This window comes from Lepidochelys kempii, chromosome 2 (genome assembly GCF_965140285.1).
Source record: "Lepidochelys kempii isolate rLepKem1 chromosome 2, rLepKem1.hap1, whole genome shotgun sequence".
Taxonomy (NCBI): Eukaryota; Metazoa; Chordata; order Testudines; family Cheloniidae; genus Lepidochelys; species Lepidochelys kempii.
This window is the reverse complement of record NC_136381.1, coordinates 88,183,143-88,198,731: the sequence shown is the minus strand read 5'-3', so window position 1 is coordinate 88,198,731 and position 15,589 is coordinate 88,183,143. Positions and strand designations below refer to the sequence as shown.

The 15,589-nt window shown below is 37.8% G+C and overlaps 1 protein-coding gene across 9 annotated transcripts in view; it reads right to left on the bottom strand.

The window, feature by feature from the left end:
* The window catches only part of PTPRM (protein tyrosine phosphatase receptor type M), an 835,052-nt gene that overhangs the window by 254,308 nt on the left and 565,155 nt on the right, over positions 1-15,589 (bottom strand). For all 9 annotated transcript variants that reach the window (XM_073331568.2, XM_073331567.2, XM_073331560.2 and 6 more), the window contains 2 exons: positions 4,094-4,367; positions 2,958-2,994 (listed from right to left, as the gene is read on the bottom strand). In XM_073331568.2, coding sequence (XP_073187669.1) covers positions 2,958-2,994; positions 4,094-4,367 — 311 coding nt within the window. The remainder of the gene's footprint in view (positions 1-2,957; positions 2,995-4,093; positions 4,368-15,589) is intronic.

Sequence of the window (15,589 nt, the reverse complement as noted above, 5' to 3'; positions counted from 1 at the left end):
TCCAACTGCACGAATGTCTTGAGGGGGACACAAAACTTTTGACTAATATTAAATTGAGACAACCAGGGGGAGGGTGGGAAATAACTAAAAGGCTTTAAAGACCATGCTCAAATCAAGTCCTGGATTCCTCCTATGGGTGCAGACTTCAAAACCTGCTGGCTACATTCCTTGAGTGTAGACAACCAGGTGGCTTTGCCAAAACCAGTTGGCTCAGCTGATCAGTGGGTAACCTGGGCTAATGAGAATTTGGAGGAGTATATTGACATGCTCCCTGGACGACTCAAATTCCACAGAGTGGAGCTGCAGAAGCTTTCTACTCGGGTGGAATTTAGGAGAAAAACAGCAACTTGGCTGTACTGCACAGCTAGTGGGTTTTACAGGATACATTTTATGATACAGGCCCTGATCCACTTAATATGTGCTTAACTTTAAGCACATCAGCAGCCTGAGTTTAGTCAATGGGACTATTAATGTGCTTCAAGTTAAGTGCATATGCAAGTGTTTTCGGGATCAGGGCCTTAAAGTATATGACAGTCTGCAGGGTAGTAAGAACTATAAATGGTTGCAACATTAGGTCTCACTTAAGAACCAGATTCTGCCACCTATATTCATGATTAATGAATGAAGAGATTTTGCTCTATCTTTAAAAATCTTCAAATTTCAGTCCTTAAGGATGATTTCAGCCCAAAATACAAATGCTTTGGAAAGTCAGGAATATGTTAAAACAAATGTGATAATGGAGACTGTTTTGCAACCTTTTCTATGGGAAGCACAAGTGCCCGCTGTAATACATATAGCAACACAACCACAGAACACAGCTATAATTGTCTAATAACAGCACTTTATATGCATTAAAATAATCACATCAGGTTGTATAGTTACAAGCAGTATAAAGCTTTACTGACCCAGGGAGATCACGGTCAGAGATAGAGCCTCTTGTCATAAAGGCCTCTCATTTCCTCAGAGTAGGGAAAGTGTACACGTTGCACCAGCCCTTTGGATGGTTCACACAGATCCCCAGCGTACGGTCAACCAAGTCAGCAGACAAGTATAGAGGGGAATGGGTGTGGGGTCATGGCCCCCCTTCTTCCCCGTGGCAAATGAGATGATTTGCACCTCAAAGATAAGGGGTCCTGCTATTCTATTTAGCACTTGTGGGAAACCCAAGGGGTGAAAGGCTCACTGCTCCTTAAGCAACCTTGCCAGATACAGGCATAATCTGACCTTTAAACTACAGATAGAACAATTAAAATATAAACAGACTCTGCATGTCATTTTGAGCAACGAGTGAAATTGCTCTGTATTATGTCATCAGAAGTTTAGTGGCACAGGAAACAATGCTTTACAGCAGCACCTCATTGAAATTGGAACATTTAGGATTGCAAAGCCCAGCATGGGGAATTCTTGTTTCAAAGTCCTCACCTCTTATCTCTCTAACAATCTTATAGGCTTGACAAAGATATTACAAAGTACTCAGAAATATGTTTTCAAAACATAAAACAAATTGACATGTGTTTAAAATAAGAGCTCCATTTTCTCATGTCCCTTTCAACAAATAGATTACTTTGAAATGGTCTGTTGCTATGAAAGCAATTTCATTGCACAAAGCAATTCTCATCTCAAAATGAGCATTACAAATATTCCATCAAGTGGTCCAAATGATTGAACATTCATTAGCAATTACAAATAAAAATCTCTAAATAATTTAAAAAACTTGTTTATCATGATTTGTGGTGTAAATTAATCAATTGCTGGATTCATGTATGCTACTGGAGAACAGTCTAGTGTTTTACTTTCCACTGAATTCATCTGTTGTTCTATATTTCATCTGCTTAGAATGAAGATACTTGAAAGTTAGTAATTATTTACTAAGCAATGGGCTCAGTAACTTGAAAACTAGGGATTTTTTTTTCATTTCCAGATATTTGGGAACTAGATGAGAAAAGTGACCAAAATTCCATTTATTGTATTAGGGAGGCTGGCAGTCCACCCTCAGTTTAAGTTTTCAGGCACAGATGTGAGGCGCTACATGCTGACATTTCTCATGTCAAAATAATAAGGGTCTCATCTACCTTATCTAGGTATGGTGAAAAAAGGACACCTGTGGTTGCTGAATTGTAAAATCTCCTCATGTTGATTCTGCATGAGGTTATGTTGAGTCACTTAACCCGAGATGTGTGATCCTCCAAAAACGGACTATGACCAATTGCTTATGAAATATTTTTATTGCAGGCTGTCCAGGCACCCAAACTAGAAGGCAACATTTCCCTTCCCTTTTCTACCCTTCCACCTCTAAATTGCCACCCCCAAATTTTCTTTCAGATCTGTCTTGTCATCCAGTGGAGGTACTAAAGAAATGTGGCTATACTCAGATACACACAAACCACTCCCAGTCTCCAAAGCTAAAGCATATCACCTGAGCAATATGACTAATCTTTTCTACTTGGGGACCAGGATTACAGCTATTGCTGTCTGAACTCGTATCTCCTACTGGGCAGTACAGTGTACTGGCATTGCAGTAGAAAGAGCTGGTCTGTGAACACCCTCCACTTTTCTTTTATAAAGCAATTCAAACACCAGAATTGCTTATAAGGAAAGGGTAATTTTTCACTATTCATGTGTGCAAACAGCTAGTGGGTACTCTACTATCAGCACTTTAACAGTCCTATTATATATACAAATGTCAAAAATACTTATTTTGAGATCATATAAAAACCACAGAGTATGTTTAAAAAGAACACTTGTTCATGTAGGCAACTAAAAATGTACAATAAATTTGTGCTTTTGTAGGAAACTTCCTAAGTCTCAGCTAGACATGTGAGTGATTACTTTAAAATACAGTGTCAGGTTCAGAGATGTCTTTTTAGCCAAGTAAACATTTCTGGAGGAAGGCATAAATGTATGAAAGAGAGGTCAACAGATTTATATCCAGAAAATTTGACTCAATTTAATCATACCTTTTGTGGCCACCCTGACGCAGTCAATTTTGGTTTCCTGTGTCAAATAAAGAGGAAAGGTCATTTCTTGTGCTGTATCCAAAGCAAAGAAAACCATCTATCGTTCTATTCTTAAACTGTTGATAAGATCTAAGAAAATTGTCCATTCTGTGTGTTTGATCACACGTTTAACAGTCTCCAAAATGACTCCAATGCACTTTTCATGGTATGGACAACTAAAACACAATACACTTGGCCATGTGCCATCAAAACTTCACTTAACATTCACTAAAAGATTAAATAAACGTATAGGACATGATGTATGCAGCATATTTTCTTTGGTTATTCATTGACTTTAGGAGATTTTTCTTTTTCTTACGAGTAAGTACAGTACTAGGAATCATACTAGACAATTTAAGAAAGAAAATAATCAGTGGTGTTCACATTTCTGTACTGCCAGTGTACTGTGAAAAAGTGGCCATTATGGTATCTGGCAGAAAACATTTCTAGGCTGTCAACGGAGAAAGCCAAAGCTTATCAGGAATTGAAGGGTACGTCTGCTCAGGAAATGAAAAACAATCCAGGAAGAATCAGTCAGATGAAACATGATCTCCAAGGGCCTTTGTGCATACTTCTCATTTCAGTTCCATCTACTTATTTTTCTTTTACTGTTTTTCTGTTTCTAATTCAGTCAAGACAAGCAAAAGTGAAAACGGAAGTTCAAAATATTATAAACCAAGGTAATATGATTGGACAGACCAAGAATACATATGCTATTGAAACAGTAATCAAGTTTGGCTTGAACTTCACCAAAGTAGCCACGGCATTTCCCTCTTTAAAAAAGGCAGCTAAACAGAAACACCAGCCAACTTTTGGAAGCATTAGTAAGAAATGAAAATAAAGCAGAACAGTGGTATTTCTGGCAATGATGCGCTATCAGGCCCACTCTCCATTGACAAAAGTATGTGGTGTCCTCCTTTCCCTTTTCTGTCGTCCTTAATTATCATGCAACACTGTTATTTTTTAAACTCAACTTGTTAAATTTCATGGTTTCTTCATTCTCTCATTAGCAACTACACTGAACAATACACAGTCCAGAACCAACAATCTGTTTACACACTAATATTGCATAAGACTATACCTGTCATAAGACTTACCCCATTGGCTCTGCTAGCAGCTTGGAAATAAATGCTGTAGCTTTTATGAGGTAGAAGAGGAGTGTTCCAGAAACCACTGTAGGTTCTGTTATCACCAATGGTAAAAGGCTGAGCCCCTTGAAGACTGTTGGCTGGAAACTCTGCAGCAAAGTAGTATTGAGAGTTCAAAAGCGAAGCATTCTGGAAGTGAATGGGCACTGGGTAGCATTTCAGGATTTCAGTTGTCTTTTTGGTCCTGCGAGGGCGCTCTTCCTCAACAACTATTTGATAGACACTAAGAAATTGGAAAAGAAAGAATGAGAGAAAATATGGGTTATTCTAAGACATTTGAATCAGCCAATTCATTATGAAATCACATCAGCACACCAACAAATATTTATGGAAAAGGTGATGACAGCTGAAGGCAAAGGACATAAAAACACACTGTCAATACTCAGGTCTATAAATTTACAGTACACATCCCCTTCTCCTCCCAAATAACCTCATTTCTCTTTGGAAAATAAAATTGGCTGTGAATATCTAAGACTTTTTATATGACAAACAACACAGAATACTTCCTAGTTGGAACATACATAGAAACATATTTGATGAGTATTAAAATGTTGAACAAGTATTTTTTTTGTTTACAAATAGTAGATAAGAGGCTGTGGATTCAATCCTTTAACCTGTTAACTTGCTTGAAAAAAAAGCACAACTATCAATACGGACAAAGAAAGGCGAGATAAATAGAAAAAAAATCAGCCAAGGAATCATATTTGCTTAACTGTTGGCATTACAATTGTGTATGAAATACATAATAAAGTGAAAATCTATTTAAAATTTTGGTAGCAGACTGTTATTCGGGAAAAAGAATATATTTTCTGATGGCTAAAATACAAAAGTTTTTTTACATTTATTTTGTTAGTTATATTTGAAATTTTGTAACTCTGATAACAGTGGGGAAACCGAAATCCCATTCACTAATGCAAAACAGAAACAAAATTCTAAATAGTCTAATTGCCTAATTCTGCATAAACTTTCTGTTAATAGTGAGTGCATATATTCTCATAATTGTATAATCGTCATAATTCTGATTCATTAAAGCACTTTAGCACATGTTTAACTGCTTTGCATAATACAGATGGACTTAAACACATGCTTCTCTTTAAACATGTGCTTAAGTGCTTTGTTGAATCAGGGCCTAGAAGAAACTGCCTGTCTTCCTCAAACGTAAAAGCTCATGGACATTCAAACAGGAACCGAGGAAACATTATTTCTGAATATACATGAAAACAGTGAAATCATAACATTCTTATAATTGTTCAAAACAGTGCTTCTAAATTTCTCAAATGTGAAACCCATCTCTCTAAAGAGGATTTGGTTGTAACTTTATTGCTTCCCTGGGGACTAATGACTCTTGATCATTATCCATCTCCATGAGAAGGACAGTGATCATAGATTGCAGGAAGAGAGTTGGTAAGGCTAGCTAGAGTATTTTTAGGGTAACTAAAATGTAATAATTGACTGGCATTTTCTTGTGTAGTTTGTATGTATTAACACATGAATTACATTTCAAGTATGTAATTGCTACAAAGCCACAACATTACATATGCTTTTGGAGGGTACAGTCTCCCTGATAAATTATGATACCATATTTTGTTCTGATTATTAATAATTTTATTACTATAGCACTGAGGGATCCTCATAATGGACCCCACTGTTTTAGGTGCTGTCCCTGCCCCAAACAGCTGATTACTAGTTTAAGACCAGCACTTTTTTTTTAAACTGGACCAGCAAACATTTGTATTGAACCACCAAAGGATTTCTACTGAGAGTTGGTCACATTTTAAAATCACATGACTCTGGTTACAATCTTGCTTTTCCCTCAACTTAATTTCTGACATGATTTAGCAATTGATATGAATTTCTATAGTTAGAGATCATTGCTTTATGCTACTTGGAAGTTAGAAATTCATGCCTTATACCATTTCAAAAGGTAAGCATCCATGGTTCTCAATGATGTCTGATATGCTGTTACTGATGGACTGCAAAGCTTTGGACCTTACACTTGTTCTGGCCCTTAAGTCTAACAGTTCTATTTCTGCAGAAGTCCAGGACCAAGAAATCCAGAACTTCGGGCCAAGATAATTTTAAATGCCTGCTTGAGTTTTGTTTAAAATAAATATTCTTTTCATTTTCCACACAGCAATTATAACTGGAAATTTTAAATGTTTTAGAAACAAAATTGTCATTCACATGTGTCTTTACTCTGGCAAGTTCGTATTAGTTATACCACATGCACTACTCCATGTATATTACATTTTCAATGCTTTCCATCTATTCATCTTCAGATATATTAAAGAAAGAACTAAGTTGACTGGAGCAATTTCCAACCCAAAATGTCATTTCATCCTTACACAAGACAAATTAGATTTGCAAGCATCCAGACCTCAAATCTATTTGCTCTTTAATAATTTAAGAACTGAAAGGTCAAGCAGCTCTTTTCTGTTCCCCTTTATCAAAGTCCAAGTGCTAATGAAAAATATCTAAATCCTATCTGCTGCCCAGTTGCCACACATTGCTGTCTCTCTGTTGTAAATTAACACATTATAAGCACCTGGGTCAATGGCAACCTGACAGAACTTTATGAGTAATGTATTACATTTGTATAAATGAGATCATCTTGATAACGAATTTTATAAAGTCACCAATTACAATTATAATCCAAAACCTTGCTCAAAATCTTACGGTTAAAACTGCTTTCTTTTAATATGTAACAACTGAATTGCTAATGCTGAAAAGGGATCTTAAGGTTCAATCTTAGTGAACTGAGTAAGCACTGAATCAGAACTCTATTTTTCCTCTAATATATTAGTCATATTTTCCATTTGTTTAATGTTGCATTATTCCTTTTCCATTCATACAGCCAAATTTTAACTCGAATACAATCTATCTACCTGTGATATGAAAATAAAACCTACACTGAAGTAGACAGTGCAAAAAATATACTAGATATTGGTATAACTAAAACGGAACTTTCTTGAGGAATGAAATTTAATTAAGTTTAGTTTGTGCTATGCTTTTCTACTACAAGACTCTAAGGCCTCAGTAAGTAGAATTCAAAATCTCATTTTAAGCAGAATGACATGATATTCAATCTAGAGAAGAGCATCTGAGATTTTTCTTTAATTTGAGGATTCAAATGTTATGTACAATTTTGAAAAATGTGGGAAAAACAATTCTTGCAATTTTGATTTTTTTTAATACCCCCAAACAGGTTCCAAACTTAAACAATTAAATTAGATACATTATGGTCTTGTGTGGCCTTTTGGGTATTGTATAAAATACTTATTGGTTGGATCATTTTAATTTATTTGGCTTCTCACAAATTTATTGACTTCTGGGTTGCTTAAACTAAAGTAGACACTCAAAACTTCTCCTAAATTTCTAAATGTTACCAATGAAAACCGAATATCAAGTATAAGAAGAAGTAAGAGAAAGAGGTTAAACACAACAACTGATATTATTGACAATATTCAGAAGACTGAAATAAAGAACTAGGGTCCCAATTCATTAAGGTACTTAAGCACATGCTTTTATTTAAGCATGTGAGTTCATGTGCTTAAAATTAGGCATGTACTCAAGTACCTTGCCAAACAGGGGCCTTAAAGCTTAGCAAGGCATAATCAATCAAATCGTAATGATAAAATTATATTACAAAGTGGCAAACTTATTCTGTACTTATTCTACTCAAGGAAGCAGTTTTTATACTAGTATGAAACTACGGACCCTTAATACAAGTCTTTAAAATTTACCAGTCGAGCTTTATGTCACCTGAAAGCTATGGAACTGCCAGTTCCAGTTCAGTCCAAAGTAATTACAAATTAAAAAGCGTAAGCAATCACTATTACTGAATGTCAGTTCCCAATTTCTTAACCTGCCTCAATGTTTTCAACGGGTTGAATCGATCAGATTTTTGTCTGTTGAGAAGAAAGATGTTCCTGTAATTGAAGATGTGCATTTTTAAATTCCTGTCACTGTTGTCCGTATGTCTGAAGTAAAAAGAGGAATAAGATGATTTACAGAAGTTACAGGTTCCATAGGCTTGGTCATATCTCTGTGTTCATAGGATGGTTGGTTCCCCATGACAAGCAGGAGAGGGACTAAAAAATATGCTATTCAGTGCTAATCACCTGCTGAGTTTTGAACAGAATGATCCCACTATAACAAAACGATGGTACAGGAAAATAGTGTTTTTTTATTTACTTGTAAAATAAGCAACTCAAACCTTCTTAGCCCCTTCTAGGCAGCCTCTCTGCAGTCATTTGCAGCAAGTCTTTCCTCATCTTTGGCCAGTGCAGTTACAGGCAACAGCAGAAAAGCTGAACTGTTTTATTCAAATCTGGGAAAGACTAAATCTCCCTGTATCTTACACTGGGTGTCAGAGGGCTAACGGTATATTTCACCTACATTATAGTGCGAGGAGTCATAGGCAGAAATATCTCAATAGCCGTAATTGAGGAGATAAAAGAAGGCTCAGTTTGAGACCCTAGAGATACTGCCAAAAGTTAATTCTCAGGTGGCCTAAATAAGCTATATCTTCACAGCCCCAAGTCCACTAGGGATGCATCTAGTTTTTAATACAAAACCCTTAAGCCTTTTTATGACTGCCAAACTGTTTCGCATGGATAGTCTCAAAGACTTAAAAGTCACGGTTTACAAAGGGGATTTTCTGGCAAAAGTAGATCCAAGCAAAGCTTTCCTATGCATACAAACAGGAAATCCCTAAGGTTCTCCTGTAGAGGAGTACTATATCAGTGGAAAGTAAAGTTATTTTGCCTGTGTATTGCTACAAGGGCATTCATTACAAGAGTGTGACCAATTATTCATCTCCTAAGGGCCCTGAGAGTGAAAATGCTTATTTACTTAGATGATATCTTAGTTACAGAAGAGTCAGAGGAGTTCTGAAGACTGCATATTCTGGCCACAGTTCATCTGCCATGAATTTTAAGGTTTTCATTAAATACAGAAATATTTATATTAGCCCCTTTTCCAAGTTTAGACTTTCTAGGATTCAAAGTTGATGGCAGGATCTTGACCCTGAACAATCCCTAAGATGATACCAGTCAGCTCTGTGTTCTTGGGGAACCAGGGCACAGTATCTAGCCTCTCTGACTCATGGAAGACACTCCCCTCCCCCACCAGTCTCTGCTTGAACCAAAACTAATCAGAGAAAAGGACTGCAGAGAGCAGTGAAGGGCGTTGGGAGACACACCTAGACCCCTCCTGACAAGGGTGACAAGATTAAGAAATCCCCATTAGCATACAGAATGGAGAACAGAGACAACTCCCCTAGCCTCATCTGCATGAAAGATGGGACAGGGATTCATCTCATTAGCATACGGAATGGAGAACAGAGAACCGAACTGAACTCTGGGACCAGAAAAGCAGGGAAGCACTGCATCATGGGGGATCTCTGCTCCAGATGTTAATGAACCTACGCCTGCACACACCCAGCTCAGCAGTTATCAAACCAATTCTAGTAATGAATCCTTGATTGATATCCAAAATACTGAAGCAGCCTAGTTGCACTGTCAGCTCCCTGGAAGAAAACACCACCCATAGCCAAGAGTGATCAGCTCCTATTGAATAGCCTAAAGAAAACCCCTGAGTCATCAGTTTACCCATAAACAAATCTAGTGTTCTCCCTTGAACCATTGTATTTTCTCTACAAAACCCCCTACCTATGCCCAAGTAAGTGTTCTGATGGATGGACCCAACCTCTGCATCAGTTCCACTGAGACTCCATCTCCTGACTGATCGTGCTGGGGGCTCTGCCTGCCTCCTGCACTCAGGACCCTGAGCTACCACCATCACCTGGGAACCCCGACCAGTTCATGCTTCAGGAAGCGGTGAAATCCTTTTCTTTCTCTCTTTCTGTTTTCCTTTCTACCGCAGGTAACCTTTAATAATGTATGTTATGTTGGTTTAGGCTCTCCTTGTGTAGTTATCACTATTATCCAACAAATAAACATTTTCTCCCCACAATTATATATTCATAAGAAGGACATACAAATACTATATCTTTATGATATAGTGTTCCCACCTTCTGAGCACACATACTCTTGCTTTGTTATGGTAAAGGTAAGCTCTCTCATTCATTCTTTCTTTCTTCACCTGAAGGAAGAGGATGGTGTCAAAGAACGCAGGTCACAAGGATTCAAGTCCCCTTAATCACTTTTGAGCCACTCAGATGTCCTCGACATGGCTTGCGCTTTTCACACTTGCTAATGAATCCTAAAGGTTTTGTTCCTTGTACCTCAATATCCCAAGTATCAGGGAAATGTGTACTTTTTGGGATAGATTTTCTGTTGCCCTGTAATGCTGACAGATCCCTTTGGCGGGCAGGATTGAACTTGGGGCCTCTGGAGCTTAGTGCATGAGCCTCTACCGCATGAGCTAAAAGCTAGAAGGCTCTTAGCTAAGGCTGTAGAGTAGACTCATTTATCACTCTTTAAGTGGTCTCGGTGCCACTAGATGGGACAGAACACCACACTCAGGAAGTGTGTGGGTTACAACTGCACCATGGCATATATTTTTCAAAAGATTTTCTTGGGAAGTTTACCCAAGAACTACTCCCACAATAGTACCCAGGATGACTTATTTAATACTTTTTGGGCTGCTCAATAAATATATTCATAGGGCTCCTCACATCTGCTAGTCCACTTGCTAGTTCACAAATAGTTCCCTGAGGTCTATCTCCCTTTTAACACACATAACACCAGTCTATTTTTGGATTTGTGCTTTGTGTCTAAAAAAACCCACACACTTTTTCCTCTTAAGGGAGACATTAAAGTTGTTTATGTTTATCAGGCACCTTAGTCTTTCCAATATGGTTTGGCACAGAAGGCATTGTAATCCCTACACACAGACAAGGGCAGAATGGAATTTTTGGTATGAGAACATTAGAACTCTTACCAGATGCTGATCTAGAGAGACAGGTGATTACTCACAAAGTGAAACAATGTGGCATTACTACCTTCCAATAGAATTACTTGTTCTAAAAATCAAAGGTAATTGTCTATTTTAATGCAATGATGAAAGTTTATGTACTATTATCTTTGGTATGCAATTGCACACAGGTTAAGTAGGCAAGTCAGTGAGGGTTGTTTGTTTAGTTTTACCTCTCTAAAGTTTTTACTCAGACTACATACAAGCTAAGAACTCAATCCCACAATGTGATGAGCGCTTTACCCTCGGTCCAGCAAAGCATGTAAGCAGTTAATTTTAAGCACATGAGCAGTCCCACTAATTTTAATGAGTGCAGGATTGAACCCTAAGTAGAACAGAGTGGGCTTTAGCTATTTAGGGCTTTCCGAAATGTACATGGTTGTGCAGGACGTAAGATTGCTCCCACTCCCTTGTGCAACCTCCCCCTATCACAGCTTCAGGTGTGTGGGGACCAGGAAGGGGTAGAAAAGAATGTTCATGGAGCCAATACTCTCCAAAGCAGAGCTTTGTTGGCTGGCATGTTAGGGAATGAGGGAGAAGTGGAAGTAATCTGCATCTGGTAATCTATCTATTAAGCTAAATGATATGGCACTCATCCCTATATCTGAGTTCCTCTTGATCATTATTTTTATCCTCACATATCCATGTGAGACAGTGAAGTATTTTGTGGATGGAAACTGAGACACCAGGTAGATTAAGTGACTTGCCCAAGAGTACAAAGGAAGTCTGTAGCTGAGCCAGAAAGAAAACCCAGGTCTCCTGCATCCCAGTCCATTTCCCTGTCCACTAGACCATCCATCCAACATTAGAATCATAGAATCATAGAATATCAGGGTTGGAAGGGACCCCAGAAGGTCATCTAGTCCAACCCCCTGCTCAAAGCAGGACCAATTCCCAGTTAAATCATCCCAGCCAGGGCTTTGTCAAGCCTGACCTTAAAAACCTCTAAGGAAGGAGATTCTACCACCTCCCTAGGTAACCTCTAAGGAAGGAGATTCTACCACCTCCCTAGGTAGGTCAGGGCCTATTCAGGGGCTATAGCAGATGACTTCTCCTGGAAACAAGGCAGAAGCATGGAAGGAATTGCTGTGGAGACACAGTTACAAACTGCCCTCACACAGCTTTGCCTAAAGGAAAGTTTACGCCTTACACCGTTATCCTGTGGGCTAGCCAGTTGGTGTACAAATATAAAAAGAGAAGAAAGTTTTATTGCAGTTATACATTTTGGAGTGGATACTTGTGCTGATATCAAAGAATTAAGAGTCTATTCTCAAGCACAGAGCTTCTTCTGATCTGTTCTGCCAGAGACCTCTATCTTTAATTTGACTTTTTTCAGCAATCACCTATTCACAGCAGAGATACAGATATTAGTGCCTCAGCAGACTCTCCCCTGAGCTGGGAATGTCAATTATGCCCAAAGTATGTGGTTGGTTTTATGATGAAAACCATTGATCACCAAAGTTGTTAAATTTCAGGCAACAAAAATGACTCAATTTTCCCCAGTCCTGTTTACTACTATTCATAAATAAAAAACAGTTTACATTTTCAAATCCTTATTAAAAACACCTTCCCCTTCATTCTGGTTTACACCAGCTCAAAGATGAACAACAGGCAGAACACTCAATGTTCAGATTTTTACATTTCTCACACTGTAGAGGTAGTTAACACAGCTTAGAAAACCTCAAATGTACAAAAAGTATATGACATATACTAGTCCTGTCCATAAAATGTAATAATGAAAACAGATACCTGGTCTTGCACAGACAATTTTGTTAGGTGCTCCACATATTTGATATCCTAAATAGATCCACTTGGCTGAATATTCCATTTTCCTAACTTTAATTTTTCTTTGTCCTGGTTTGATCAAAATAAGATAAGTCATACATTGCTTGGGAATATTAGCTGGGTACTGAGAATGTATTTTGTATTCTCTCAACCATAACTCATTATAAGGAACTTGCCTGGCATCAATAAGTCACTCCTGCCTTTTTTGTGAGCATGTGACACTCAGTACTCTGCTGCTAGGCTATTTAGTGATAAAATCTGATGTAATAAAATATTAATTACAGCTGAGAGGTTGGGTGAGAAATATGAACTCAATTACAGTCCCATATTATGAACAAAGGGCAGGGTGAAAAAAATCCTTTAGTTATGGAGGTTTTGGATAATAAAAGAACAACTTGGGACATTAGAATCAGGCTGAGAGCTCCCTAAAAGGCAATCTACTATTAATCTTCACATCAGGCATAGAATTTCAAGTAAATTATCCCTGGATGAAAGATCTTTTCTGTTGATATTTTCTTAACTAATTTAAAGATTTCTTTATCTGTGCATTTAAATTTTTCCCTTCAAGTCATCATAATTCAATAATTTAAATTATGTAACAAACACAAGGACATACCAATTATAATTAAACATCAAACATTGTACACTCTATCCAAAATGGTCACAGTAAATGAAATAAAACAAATAAAATGAGCCCAAAATAAAACTTCATTAATCCTGTCAGCTCAGGCTGATGCTCCTTGCAGAACTGAAGCAAATGTGGTTTTGCCTTCTTAAAAAGCCTGATTACTTTGCAAAATATCGATAGTGGAAAATTTTAGATTTTTTTTTATTTTAATGAGAGTTTTTCTATTTCATTCACCCTTACAAATAATGTATACAACAGGGTTTGCTGGACTGATTCTGGAAGTAAGGAACCACTACTCAGTTCTCATCTCAGCTCTGCCACTGATTTGCTTTGCTGCCTTGGGCAAGCCCCTTTGCTTCATTTTTCTCCTATCTATATAGCATGAATAAACTCATCCACCTACATTCAACCTTGGAGCCCTTCAATTCTACAAAACTATTCTACAAAAACTCCATGTCATACAATAAAATTCATCCTACAAGACAGAAAATCCCCATAGAAGAGAAATTTTAAGGGCCCAGGACTGTAATTTACAAGTGTTTTGTGAAAATTAGCCTATATTTGTACAGCACATGCAAGTGATATGCATTATTGCTCTAAATATAAATGGAGAAATTATCAGGTTTCCACAAGATATTGAAAAACTACTTTGAGGTGCTTTGTTCTTTGAACTCAGAGCTACTTCAATCGAAATTCAGGGTGTTCATAAATTCACACTTCACAGGATCAGGCCCCTTATTATTACTGACGGATGAGCCACAAAAGTTTCTCAGTCAGGTCTGAAGAACCAACCCCAAGTTCAGAGGTTTATAGAGCTTTCAGTTTATCCTGACTTCTGATCTGCTCTCGTATCTTATGATCCTTACTTCCCCCTTTCTGATAATAAAACCTACTTTGTTATTCCCTTTGTTTCCTCCTCCCAGTCTTATTTCTGTGCCTTCTTCCATGCTGTCCCCTAACACCTGGAATGATAATTAAAGATAGCCTGAAAAATTTGGACCTTCAAAGTGAATTTTCAAACAGATGTAGCAGTATATTAATCTCCCACCTCCCCCACAGTCCACAATGGAAAATTAATGTCTCTAATTTTCCAATCCAAAAATACAATATATGTTAATATACCCTCTAACTTGGGACCCCATGATGCAATCTGATCTATGCAGAAGGACTCTTCAGTCTGTAGAGAGAATCATTGACGTCAGTGAGATTTATGTGTGGGTACAGAATCCACTAGCATTATAAGGGCCTTAACAGAATGTGGCTAGATTATAAACTGGGGTAACTATGAGCAGAAGTTACCCAAATCAGTTCAAACAATATAACATCTAAATCCTATGCATAGTAGTGAATTTTCAGTAGGGCCTTACCAAATTCATGGTCCATTTTGTTCAATTTCACGGTCACAGGATTTTAAAAAAAGAAAATTTCATGATTTCAGATATTTAAATTTGAAATTTCACGGTGTTCAACTCTCAAATGTTTGCCAACATTCACAAGGTGGGGCAGTCAGTTTGACTACCTTTCATGCCGAAGGAGGCCCAGGGACAACTTCAGACCATGAGATCCATTGCTAAATAGACTAGATGGAATTCCATTAGCTCAGCCTGAATAGTGCAGCCAGTGCATTTCCTGTTCTAACAAAAAAGGTCAGTGGCATTCAAGTGATCAGCCTCTTCCCACCTCCTTCCAACCACAGAAGCTAGGGAAAATGAAGATGGAGATGGAGCCCATCAGGTCTTCTTTCCTCAATGCTGTCCCCCTACCTCCACAATGTGGGGGATAGAAGGGACTAAACAAGGACTCACTTTTCCTCCCCTCCAACTTTAGGAAGAGAAAAAGTGTTCAGGGTCTACTAAGAGAACAAAGGATAAGTTCCCGCAATCAACAGGGAGGCTCTCTTTTTTCATTAATCTAAATAGGATGAATGTGCCTGGTCACAAATCCAAACCTCCAGAATAATTAATTTTGAGATCTGTACACATCTCTAGGAAATACCACTTTACACTGTAATCAATTTAAGGAATTCACCCTAAAATCTGGAGGTCAGATAATTACATATTGTGGCTGGATTTGGGAAGGGGTTGGATCATTTG